General features: G+C 43.9%; 1 protein-coding gene across 1 annotated transcript in view; it reads left to right on the top strand.

Annotated features, from left to right (window-relative positions):
* The window catches only part of SLC29A3 (solute carrier family 29 member 3), a 242,726-nt gene that overhangs the window by 17,929 nt on the left and 211,504 nt on the right, over nt 1–13,293 (top strand). The window contains exon 2 of the mRNA XM_044055666.1: nt 379–404. Within this exon, the coding sequence (XP_043911601.1) occupies nt 379–404 (26 nt within the window). The remainder of the gene's footprint in view (nt 1–378; nt 405–13,293) is intronic.

Genomic DNA, 13,293 nt, shown 5'->3' with positions numbered 1-13,293 from the left:
GATATAAAAGTACTCTTGTCTCTCGTTTGCACTGTGGTTTGACACACCATTATGGAAGCAGGGTCTCACTAGAGGAGTACTCCTAGAACTTGAGAGTTTTTTTCAGGAATTTGGGATTGGTTCATCACCTTTAAATAAAAACACTTCAAAACTCATTTACATGTCTGTCTCCACAGTTGGTCATTTCAATTCACAATGATAATACACTCTCTTAATTGGTATATTTAGAATTGGGTACCACAGTGATCAGAGCTGGGCCCAACATTACTGTTAGTTTAATGTTATTTTATCAGTTAGTACACCAGTTGCATCTGACCATTTGCAGGCTCTGCCCTGGTATTCTGTGTATAATTTTTTTCTTTATGCTTTTTGTTCCAGCGCCTGCTGACCACTGATCCTGTCCAGTAGGGCTTCAGCTTATTTTTCAGAGCTGTCACGAGGTAGGGTGCATAGCTTTGGCATCCATGAAGGTTGCTTGTGTCCTTTCTGGCATCTTGGCATTGAGGATACTCGCTATTTGGCCTAACCTTTTCCCTGGCCGTGGGTAGGCAGGGTTATGGCCTCCATCACTGCTGGAACACCAGTGTTTTCTCCTGTGTAACTGCATGTTCCACACCTTTGCCTGACAAAGGTTACCACCATTGTTTTCACTAGAGATAATACATAATTATTGACCATAGGGATGAGTAAGGCCAGTCTAATGCCAAACACGTGCCACACACATATACATGCCCCTAGGACTCTGGTTTCCCCCACCTTCTTCTGAAGAACCACTACAGTCCGTGACCAGGTCTGCCTGCCACCTTTTCAGGACGGGCATGCCCATATTCCCCTACAGCTTCAGTAAGCGCTAAAGCCTCTAATTGAACTGTGATCACTTGGACTGTGGTCAGAGCTTTATCCCTCGAGTCACTGGGGCTGGCTTATTCTTTTTATAAATAACACCCACCTTACCTGAAAGTGCAGTAATTCTGTAAGCACATGACATCCTCATTGCTGTTGGCCCCACAGCAAAAATAGTGAATTGACATCTGTAAAAAAAAAAAAAAAAAAAAAAAAAACTTGAATAGCATCAACAAATACTTTAGCAATAGTTGTAGCTTGCCAAGTACTTCTGAGACCACCTCCATACTATTTGGCACCTCTCTAAAACTCAAAATAATAAAATTACCTGACCAAAATAAATTAAAAATCAACCATATAATATGCATCACTGGCAAAATTAGCTAATGGCATGCTGGTGTCTCACACCACCTAACTACAGAAGCCAGGGCAGTCCTAGCAAAAAGTGTACCAGTCCCCATAAGTTGAATATAGACACCCTCTAATGACACTAAGTCTTGCAGAAAACTCTAACATCTTTCAAGCCACCATAAATAAAGTTTTATTATTTATCACCTAGGAATGATTGTCATTGTGAGAAACTAATAAAGCAAACTGGTATCCTGTATCAGCTTGGGCTGCTCCACCTCTGTTGGCTCTAGCATTCAGAATCCTCATTAATACATACTACCCTCCATCTCCAATAAACTGGGGATTAAAACTGCACGCTGTGTAAGAGACTCAGTACAGAGCCGCCAGTCTCTTCTAATAACTAAGATTTTTGTGGATACTGATCTTTTTACTTATGAATCTGAGGTCTCTCAATGTCCTTCCATTCGCTGATTGCAGTATTCCTTACACTTGGGATTCCCTGCTTTGGGTTACCTGATGTCCAGCTAGTATAGAAAAGCCTATTTTAGTTTTAAAGTACGCCAAATGTCATATGTATGCTTCATGTGTAGCGTAGGGCATAGAGGTGACTTTCAGATGTACCATCCTCAGAACTTCTTTGCCACCAGCCTGAATACCTACGTCTTTACCACCAGTTCAAATGTATCTGTCGTTCGCCAGTTTGAATGCCTACATCTTCTTGGTATCAAGCCATTGCAGATAAGTAGCCCTTTGGGGTTTTTTTTTTTTTTGGCTTTCTTGTTGCTTCTGGGGGTTGATGTCATCCAGGAAGGGTAAATGCCAGTGCTGGAGACAGATTCTCCATTAAGATCACCATAATAAGTGTTTATTTTGCCTAGGAGCCTGTCATGGCTACATTCTGTTCTATTTGTCAGGCTTTTGTACCGAAGACCTTTTGTAGTAGGCTTTCTTTCCTTGCTTTGGATACCATGGAAGGAACTTCCCACCCAGACGATCAGCTGTTGGTGAAGACAAAGGTTAAAAAACTAAGACCAGAATCTTCCACTGTCCAACCTCCACTGGGCATTTCTCCAAAGGACAGTGAGAACCCAGATGCTCTCCTGGCTTTGGGTCTGATGAAGTCTATATTATATAGACTAAAGCGCTTACCCATTTTCATCCTGGATTCAATTTAAAGTAGTTTTGTGATTTTTTTTTTTTACTACTGAGTCATGGTGAGTGGATCCAATATAGCTACTTCACTTGGGCTACTTTTGTTTTTTGGACTGGTTTGTGCTTCTGTTTGACTTCACCTGGCTTTGTTGTCTGATTCCTGTGTCACAACCAGGCCAGAGACTAGAGAGGATCTGGCTTCAGCATGTCTGATGAGTCTTTACAGATGTTCAGGGGGGCTATGGTTGATTATTTACAAGGGGCCTAGGGGTGTGTTGCAGATTTTAGTTAGGGAAGAAGTTCTACTACTGTTATTGAATGCCGTCCTGGGTAAGCACCTACCAAATTTTATAGGGTGGGATGTTCCTTTAAAGATGAAACAAAAAGCTAAACAGGTTTCTCCTGCTCTTGGGGTTCTACAGAGTGAGTGGCAGGCCTTTACTTGGGGTTTGTTTAATGTTTTGAAGGCATTAAAATCTCCTCGGGGAGGGGGGGGCTCTGTTCCAGCTCCCCCCCTTGATCTTCTACTCCCCATAAAAAGGCCTACGGAACAGGATTCCTCTGAGGGAGGAGTCTGATTCTGATGAGAAATCCCGTGCTTATTCTAAAGATTCCTTCTCCTTTGGACTGTTGGTCAGAGGAAGAGGAATCCAGTAGTTCTGATGCTCCTTTTTGAAGACATTTCCTATGGGGGAGGGACAAATCTTCAGGATGATGGAATTTTTTAAATGAGATTGTGCTCAGGTCTCTGAAATCCATAAAAGGTACTATGAGTTGCTGCAGATGGAATTTCCTAAACCTTCTGCTATTCCTCCCATTTTTGGCTGCTTTGTTGGATGTTTTTTCCAATACCTCTGAAGCTTCTGATTCTTTTCCCCTACTCCCAAAATGCCTGCTGGATTTTGTAGGGTGCCTGAGGATTGTAACTTTTTGTATAAATGTTGTGCTGCTGACCCCTCAGTGGTGCCTATAGTCTCTGACAAAACCCTCTCAGTTGTTTCCTTCACCCAAGTTATTGCCTTCTGTTAAAGACAGCAGAACCATGGAAAGGCTAGGTAAGGTTTTACAAGTCAGCTACCCTGGCTTTTGGGGCCATTAATTATCAGACCCATATGTCCAGGTATAGTTTTTCTCTCGTTTCACAGGCTTGTGAGCTTATTTTTGATCTCCCAGACTCTGAGGGCAAAACTTCTGCTCTTTCTTTGTTGGGGACTTCTCTCAAGTAGATTGTCATTCTATCAAGTGTAGTTATGATGCGGCAGATGCCTCTTGGCTCAGTGATGAGGATGTATTCTTGGCTTAGGCTTCAGCCTTTACCTGATGATATCTAGGCTACGTTGATGGATGCTCCTCTTGATGATAAATTTGTTTGGGGAAGCAGCTGCTGGTTTAAGTCCCTTCAGGATTAGGGGAAGGATGTGTTTGTCTCTTCTGTGCCTAAATTTCAGAGAAACTACCCCAATAAGCCAGTCTTTGTTCACAGGCAGTCTCTCACTCTTACTAAGGGCAAAAACAGTGGCAAGCAGGCTCCTCCTGCTAAGGCTGCTCAGACTTCAGGGACCCAAGTCTTCCTTTTCTGATAAACCAGGTGCTGTATGACTGTCTCTTCCCAGCCACATTCTTCTTTCTCTTCCTGTTTGGCTTCAGATCACTCGGGATTCTTGGGTTCTGTCCATTCTTCACCAGGGATGTTTCATGGTATGGAAATCCCATCCCCTTTTATGGGCATTCCTCAGCCTCTTTGGGAATAACCCCCCCCCAAGAGGTTCTTCAAGACCTTTTGACTCGTGGTACTATTCAAGAGGTACCTGTGTCCCAAATGGGGAATGGGGGGGGGGTTACTCCAGAATGTTAGTAGTTCCCAGAAAAGAGGGCGCTTGGAGGCCAATTCTAGACCTTTCTCATCTAAACACTTTTCTGAATGTGCCCACTTTATGAATGTTATCCCTTCAGACTCTGTTTCCTCTTTTACTTCCTCATGCCTGTGTGGTGTCTTTGGATCTCAAGGATGCTCATCTCTATATTCCGATCCATCTCCTTTTCAGGAAGTTTTTGTTTTTCTGTTGCTTCCTGGCATTTTCAGTTCTCTGCTTTGACCTTTCTGCTGCCCCAAGCGTATTCACCAAATGCCTCGTTCCTGTGTTAGCTTTTTTGCAGGCTTCAAGGGATCCAAGTATATCCTTACTTGGATGACTTGTTGATTCAGGCATCCTCTCCAGAGATCCTGTTGCAAAATTTTCATTTTGTCATCTCCCTTCAGAGCCTGTGGTTCACAGTAAATTTCAAGAAGTCTTCTCTGACTCCTTCTCAGGAGCACATTTTTTCTTATCTGCAGGATTCAGACAGTGCCTCTGCTGGCATCTGTGCCTCCTCCCAAGGTGTTGACTCTCATTTCCTTCTTTCAAACTCTTCCCCTGGCCTTCATTATAGCCAGGAAGTTTCTGAGGGCTCTGAGTTTCATGGCATCCACCATTCCTATGCTCCATATGGTCAACCTCCACATGAGAAAGTTCAGTGGTTTCTGAAGTCAGCGTCGCTTCAACATGCACATCCTCTAGACATTGTAGTTCCTCCTCTTACTTGTCTCAAGAAAGAATGTCTCTGGTGGATCCAGCAGTTGTCCCTGAATCCAGGGCTCCCTTTTCATCCCCCTCTTCCTTCTCAGGAACTGTTCACAGATACTTCAGACGTGGGATGAGGAGCAGTGTTTGGTTCCATAAAGGTACAGGGGGTATGGTTGCCTCTTCAGGCTTTTCATCCTCTAGCTTTCTCCCCTGGAACTCACAAGGTATTTACAGATAATACCAGAGTGATGTGGTATATAAACAGGGGTGGAAAAACATCTTGCCTTCTTTGCTGGTGGGCACTCCTGGTATGGGATCTTGCTGTCCGGTATCAAGTGACTCTTCAGGCAGTTTACATCCCTTCAGGTCAAAACATTGTGGCAGACACTCTGAGCAGGTCCATAACTGAGTCCCATAAATGGATGTTTTACAGGTATGTGTTTCTGGGCATTGTTCACCAGTGGCATACACCTTGAGTAGATATTTGCCTCCCTGCAGAGCTGGGAACTTCTGTATTTTGTGCTGGAGTTCCAGGTCCTTTGGTGTGGAAGGTAGAATGGGATGTTTCTTTATGCATTTCCTCCCCTTCCTCTTATTCCAAAAGTCTTGTTCAGAATTCAGCACAATACTTCCAAAGTCTTGTTGGTGACTCCCTTTTGGCGGTGATCTCATTGGTTCCCTCTTTTGCATTTAGCCAAGGGCAGTCATCAGACGTTACCTCACAGAATGGATCTAGACACACAAGCTAAGGGATCTGTCATCCATCCCCACCTACCCAGTCTTCAGCTGACACTGTGAGTGATAAGATTTTGATTGCACATGGACACCTTTTTTCTGAGAATGTGCTGAGGTTCCTCCTACAAGAGGCCAAGAAACCCACTACTAGGAAATCCTGTTTATCTAAATGGAAGAGGTTTTCTGTTTGGTCTCTCTCATAACCTGGACTCACTTACTGTGGATGTTCCTTTGATTCTCTTATTTGTGTGAGTTGCTCAGTACTGGCTTGGCCTATTCCCACTTATCAGCTATCTCTGCTTGTCTGCCTTTACTTCCTCCTTTAGTCTCTAGATTTGAGGCTAAACAATTCCTTAAAGGCATCCTTCATATTGGACTTCCCAGGAAAGCCTGTTCCTCCTCCGTGGAATCTTAATTTTGTTTTGGAGAAGTTGACTCTGGCTCCTTTTAAGCCTGCTGCTTTAGCTTCCTTGCAACATTGTTCTTGGATGACTGTTCTTTTGTTGGCCCTTATTTCTGCCATATGGGCGACTCTGCTTCAAGCCCTTATGGCTTGTTCTCCTTTTTTGATATTTCATAAGGGCAGGGTGTCCTTCCATACTAATCCTCCTTTTATGACTAAGGTGGTTAATGGGTTGTCACCTTAAGCAGTCTATTTATTTGCCTACTTTTTTCCTCTCTCACCAATCTGCCAGTAGGGGTGTACTGCATACTTTGGATGTGAGTAGACAACTCCAATTTTATTTGGGTAAGACTGTCTATTAGAAAATGTGATCAGTTGCTTTTCTTTTCATCCTAGGTACATAGGATTAGCTGCATCCAAGCAAACTATTTCTTGGATCTGAAAGACTATTTCTTTTTCTTGTACTTTTTATGGTAAGAACCTTCCTTCCTCTGTAAAGGCTCATTCTCCTAGAGCTGGAGCTGCTTCTGGTGGTTTTTCAAGGGGTTGGAATCTAATTATGTTCTTGAAGCAGCTGCCTGGACTTCTGTGCATACTTTTACCAAGCACTACAAGTTGGATTTAGTCTGCAGAGCTAGAACTGGTTTTGCTGGAGCCATTCTTCATGGCTTTCTAGAAGGCCTTACTGGGCCGCCTTCCTCCTCACAAGTTGTTTCTTGAGCTTTGGCATTCTCCCAAGTGTAAAAAAATACTGCAACAGTGATATGGAAGGGCGTAGTACAGTTGTGTATTATCTTACCATAACAGTAGCTGTCCTTTCCTTCACTCTTGCAGTATTTACCCCCTGCCCCCCGCAGTTCATTTCCTTCCTGGATGTACTGGTTGTTACTTACTTTTCCGTGGACTGTCTGTGTGTCTTTGTCGGTGTGTCTCTGTGTCTCTCTGTCGGTGTGTCTCTGTGTCTCTCTGTCGGTGTGTCTCTGTCTCTCTGTCTGTCTCTCTGTGTGCTGTTTGTCTTCTCTTCGGCATGTCAGACAAACCTACGGGTGTGGACAAACCCTCTGGTTTGAAAAGGTGTGTCTCTTGTAGGCCTAGGATTCCCCGATTTGGATGCCCACAAGAGCTATGTGCATTGTCTGGGGCCAGGGCTCTTTGAGGTTCTGTGCAATATCTGCTCAGCCTTCAATTCCAAGCCCTTGCTGATTGAAAAGAACTGATCTTGAGAGGCCCTCTCCCATCCTCTGGAGCTCAGATGCCTATCTGTAAGAAGTGTGCCCCCTCAACTACCCCGGAGACCATGGCTTCTGCTCCTGAGAAGCGCAGGAAACTGTTGGATCCATCATCTTCAGATCCCTCCTTTTTTCACTCCTCTTCAGATCCAAGAGGTCCCTTAGATCCAGTAGAGCCGGCACTGGACAAGACTTCCTCTTTGCCAGATCCTCAGCCCTCCGGTCTAAGCAGTCTTGGATCAGGTGGAGTTGGTGTGGATCCACAGCTTTTAATCTCCGAGCAGACTCCTTCAGGTCAGACACACCCAGATCGGAGGTCCCAGAGCCATAACATGAGTAAGTCTCCCTTCTTGGTCCCGACAAGCCTGTCTCCCCTAGGTCCTCTAGGCTGTCCCATTGCAATATGGATAGGATGATGCAGAGTTTTCTCAAAGCCCAGATTCAGCTGAGGATTTTGCCTTATCTGACCCATGCTGGATCCGTGAGAATACCAACCTCGATACTGCAGCCTCCTCCTCCGATCCGACCCTCTGTTTCAGTGTTGGAGGGCGTGGCCTTTCCATGTGGATAAGTCTGATCATGGAATGTGTCTTTCTTCAACTCCGGCAGTGTCCCAGACTAGTTCAGCTGAGATACCTTCAGAACGGAGGAAGTCCCGGACCAGAGTTGTTTACGTTGGGTCCTAGGGGCTAGTGTCAGCCCTGACCTGTTCAGAGCTGTCCCTTCCCCTGGGGGCCTTGGCCTTTGATGGTTCACAGCTGTCCCTTCCCCTGGGGGCCTTGGCCTTTGATGGTTCTGGGCCGGAGCTTTCTAGAGGTGACAGATCCGGGGTGACCTCGTCTTTCTCTACCTTGGTAGCTTTGGCTCAAAGGGTGGGAGGTCAGGCCCTACTAGCGACGTCTGCTTTCCAAGTTGCAGAGAGGGCTTTCTACACCCTGCAAGATGCAGCCCCTTTTCTGCTAAGTCCTACCCAACCCCCTGCAGGTCAGGGCTATGCTGCCATCCATCCTGTCCACTGTCAGCCCCTCTTGGAGAGCCTCCAGACCATCCCTCAGCAAGAGGTGCCCCTGCCTTCTGAGTCCTCTCCTGAGTACCCCACGGAGGAGGCTCCTTGGAAGCTATGGTGCAAGAGGAAGCACTTGGATCTCCTTTGGAGTATTTGACAGAGGGCACTGACTTCGATGAAGGGGAAGAAACCCTCCGATCTCCACCCAACAATATCTCCTTCGAGGCCATCTTAGAAATTCTGAAGCAGAAGGGTGGCTGGTCTTTCCACCCCACTTCGTGTGAGGAGTCTGTGTTCCTGGAGGCATTCAGGATGGGCCGGTCTACATCCTGGGTGACCTTACTGACAGATTAGCTCTTTGACCCTATCGTCTGCCGGGGTTGGAAGGAGCCTGACGCCATGGAGCCCATCCCCAGACATGCTGACAAATACCTTAGTACTCCCAGTAACTGCCCATTTTGGAGTAAGGATGTCCCAGTTAATGCAGTTTTGATGTCGCAGCCACAAAGAAGCAGCTAGCAGAGCTCCACAGTTCATCCCCCTAACAAGGAGTCTCTGGCTTTGAACAGGCTTGGGAAACGTGCTTATGCCTCAGCCACCTTTACACTGAGAGCACTGAACTACTTGGCACACTTGACGTGCCTCCAGAGAGACCTGATTAAAGAAATCTCTACCTTTTTTAATTTCTCCAAATCTTTTGTATTTCTAATACCATGACGGGAATGGACCCCATTCCTAAGTCAAAGTACGATTAAAGTTCATGAAATTAGTATTGTTTCACTCTTTTTTTTTTTTTTTTTTGTCAGCCAAATGTTTTCTTTGCAGCACCTGTAATGAGCCCAGTAATGACTCCTGCCATTCGTACAGAGTTACACGTATTGGTAGCATGTCCAAATATGATTGTAGACTCTCTTTTATAAGACCTGTTGCTCCTACTACTATTGGAACTATCTGGATATCTTTGTTATACATTGCTCTCATTTCTACTTGCAAATCCATTTCTACTTGCAAATCCTGACATTTTATAACTTTTTGTGTCTCTGTACGTAGGACAGTATAGTCACTGGGTGTGGCAATTTCTGTGATCAGTACTAATTTTGTCGTCTTTTCTTGGACTATGTCCGGTTTTCTAGCCTTTGTCTTTTGAAACTGTTGGTAATGGATGATCCCATGTGATGTAGATTTCATCATTTTCTATGATGTTTTGTTGCTCATGTTTCCAATGTTTTTCAGCCACTTAAATACCATAATGTTTGCACAATCCCCAGTGCAACAGTCTCACTAGATTATTATGCCTTTCAGTATACAGTCCTTCTGCCATTAGTATGTCACAACCAGCAACGAGGTGCGTGACTATTTCCAATTCGGTTTTATAAACTTATATTTGTCGGTTTCCCCACATGTTCAATGGACATTGTAAACCAATGTGTATATAGCCCACTGTCTTGGGCTGCCAATCTCAACCTTTCATCTCTGCTTAAACATTCCTGCATTCGTTCCTGTTCAACATGAGGTTCTTCCAGACGTTTTCTATGCTTACAACTATATTTATGCTTTTTCCACATTTATTGCCATCTCATGTGATCCTTAACCTTATATTTTCTTTTGTTTTTTGGCACATTCAATTGCTGCCTAATTTGTATCTACTTCTGGTTTGATTTCAGTTAGCACTGCATGCAAAATCCTTCTTTCTCTCCACCCCCCCCCCCAAAACAGAATTATTTCCTCTGGTACTGTAGCATTTATGCACCCTAGGAGTCAAAGCAGCAGTGACTGTAAATCAAAAGGGCAAGGGTTTCCATTATGGAATACTTCTGGTACCAAAGAAAGAGCTTTCTTGGAGACCAAATCTATATGTGAAGGTTCCAAAATTCAAAATGTTCTCTTCAGTGTCTCTCTTCTCCTTCATTTGCTGCATTTCATGGTAACATTAGACCCAAAAGATGCTTCCCTTGGCCGTAGGCTTCAGGAGACTTACCAGGTTCTCTGGCTATCTTGGTGACATTATCAATTCTCTGCATTACTCTTTGGCTTATCTGCAACTCCATGGATGTTTACAAAATTTCTTTCCTCAATCATATTTAATTTCAGACTAAGCAGCCGTGGTGGTACGGCGGTAGCGTTGTTGCCTCACAGCAAGAGGTTCTCCTGTTCGATTCTTGGAGTGGCTTGGAAGTGCCTTCTGTGTGGAGTCTGCATGTCCTCTCCGCGGTTGGGTAGCGTTCGAAAGACATGCATGCGTAAATGGGCATGCCTTCATTGAAGGTTGGGCGTCGAGCTGGCACCATGGCATTTTGTAAAATGTACTGCCAATCATTAGCGGACCAGAGTTCCGCTGTGGCAACCCCTTAACGGGAAAAAGCCGAAAAGACAAACGGCATTTAATTTCAGACTGAATGTGATTCACATATTTCCTTCTTTAGGTGCTTTACTTTTCTTTGCAGAATCTTCTCCCAGATGAGTTGGAGTGCATAGTGGTTTTGTCTCTGCTGAATAATCTAGGGTTCCAAATAAATGTACAGAAATTGTCCTTGATATCATCACACAGGATTTGTGTTCCTGACGCCTTTCTAAAGATCTCTTAACAAAAGACTTTTTGACAAAGGAAAAAGTGGATTTTTGTATGGAAGCTTTCCTGAACTCCTTTAATCAGTTACACTTCTGCAAAAGGTTTCAGGAGTCTAATGTTCATGACTTCTGTGGTTTTCATGATTCCTCTAGAAGGGTTGTACTTGAGACAGATTTCAATAGTTTCTATTAAAAAAAAAAACACATGGACTGAAAAGTTTCTCTGGATTATCAAATTCTAGTTTTGGGCTTTATTAAAAAAAAAAAGTAATTTAGTGAAGACACCAAATACAGCTGGACCTAGGCTCACCTACTGTCCTCAGAGACCAAACCATTCTCTAATCACAGATGCATCAGATTTTTTTCTGGGAAACTGTTTCCAAGGGGGGAAAAGTGCATGGCCTGTGGAATTCTTTAGATGCACCATAAGCACGTAAATGTGAAGGAGATGTTGGCTTGATCTGTTGTCCTTAGTACCTCTACCGGTGATAACGGGCAAACACCACTTGTTTGTATAAATAAACAAGTTCTTATCTTACCCTCTGTGCAGGCCGACCATGACAACTTTGGAGGTAGTACACATTCCTTAACCCTTCAAGCAAACTTGCATTCCATCAGAACAAAATATGTTGGCAGACAAGCTAAGCAGAACCAGAACAGACCCTCATGAATGGAAATTGAATGAGGGGGTCTTCCAGGATTTGATTTGGTTGTGTGGAATACCTCAAAGAACTGTTCGCTTCTTTTCAAAACAGACATATAAGCCATTTCTAAGGATCCTTGCAAGCATACCTGAAATATTCCTTTTCATTCCACTGGACAGCAATGTTTCTTTATGCGTTTACAAATTTTTTGCCGTTACCAAAGGTAATTCTGATGCACTATTCAAAAATAGTGCTTGTCTCCCTTTTGACCCATGCAGCTTTAGTTCTTTCTTCTTATGGAATTGACCAAGGATAATTACCGCAAGCTTCCTCACAGACTGGATCTACTCACACAAGACATGGGAGTTTGATAACCCTAATCTCAAAAATCTTCAACTAACTGCTTGGATGACTGATTTTGATACCTTTTAGATACTTGTTTCATGAGAATGTGCAGCAGGCACTAAATCATATATTGGTAAACGGAAGAGATTTTCTAGTTGGTGCTGAGACAGTAACCAAGGTCCCTCATTGATTGTGTACCACTAGTGCTGAAATATTTGTGCAAGTTACTTTACTCTGGCATTGCTTATTCCTCTATAAAGGCTCAACTTGTGGCCATTTCAGCACGTCTGCACATGGATTCTCCTCTTTTTGTCTCTACTTGTGGTACAGTTTGAGTTTTACACCTGTGACCTTTCCAGAAACAGGTTTGTCCTCCTTGGGATCTTTTTTGTGCTGGAAATGTTAATGGTGTCTCCATTTCATCCTGCACATCAGGCTGATTTAGAGGTTCATGACTTGAGCAACTGTTCTTCACTTTGCTCTGAAGTTTGCAAGAAAGAGGATTCGAGTTGCAAGCTCTGTGATGGGTGAGCCCTGTCTCGTTCCAGAAGGATATGGTCACATTAAAATCAAATCTGTCTTTTATCCTCAGAGGAGTTTGAGTTCACTTAGAATCAAGCCTTCATTTTCTCAGTTTTCTATCCAGATGCCTTAAAAACAGGGAGAAAGTATCCTGCGTACTCTGTGAATAGACAGCTTATTCACTTTCTTGACAGAGCTAAGTCTCAGAAAAGCTGATCAGCTATTTATTTCCACATCATGAATCTAAACGGAAACATTTTCAGGTGGCTATCCTCTGCTTATTGCCTTTTGTGCGCACCCTCCACAGTAAAGCTATTCTAGGCAGTATCAAGGCACATTTCTGTAAGACCTTGTATTGTCTTATACAATGGGCTTATTGGGAAGGGGTAAATTCTGGAAGCATTTTAGATGTAGCTGCATGGTCCCCTGTATGTACTTTTACAAAACAATGCAAACTTTATTCCTTTTGTTCCTTTGGACGGTGCAATGGTGCAGCTGTAGCATTGTCACCTCACAGCAAGAGGTTTTCTGGTGCAATTGTCAACTGGGGTGCCTTCTGTGTGGAGTCTGCATGCCCTGCCTGCATTCGTGTGGGTTGCCTCCGGGTGCTCCGGTTTCCTCCCATGTTACAAAAACATATGTCTGGAAAGTTTCTCCCCAGGCCTCCGCTGAAAATTGGCTTTCTTCCAAGACTTTTTCCCGGTTAACAAATGTTAAATAAATAAAATACATTTCCAGATCCAGGGCTTGCCTTGATAAGTCCATTCTCCAGGGATACTGGACTTATGTCCTTCCTTCCTCTTCCCAGGCTTGATAGGCTTTGGTTATCAACCAAGAGCTAAAAGGCTACTTACTGCAGCAGTGAGGCAAATATGCAGTTGTTTAAGTTGCACTCGCTGTTACAGTAGATGATCAAATTCCTCACTACTGC

This window comes from Protopterus annectens, chromosome 14.part0 (assembly GCF_019279795.1).
Source record: "Protopterus annectens isolate FY-2018-M chromosome 14.part0, PAN1.0, whole genome shotgun sequence".
Classification (NCBI taxonomy): domain Eukaryota; kingdom Metazoa; phylum Chordata; order Ceratodontiformes; family Protopteridae; genus Protopterus; species Protopterus annectens.
The sequence above is the reverse complement of the archived record's forward strand: the minus strand, read 5'-3'. Positions and strand labels throughout refer to the sequence as shown.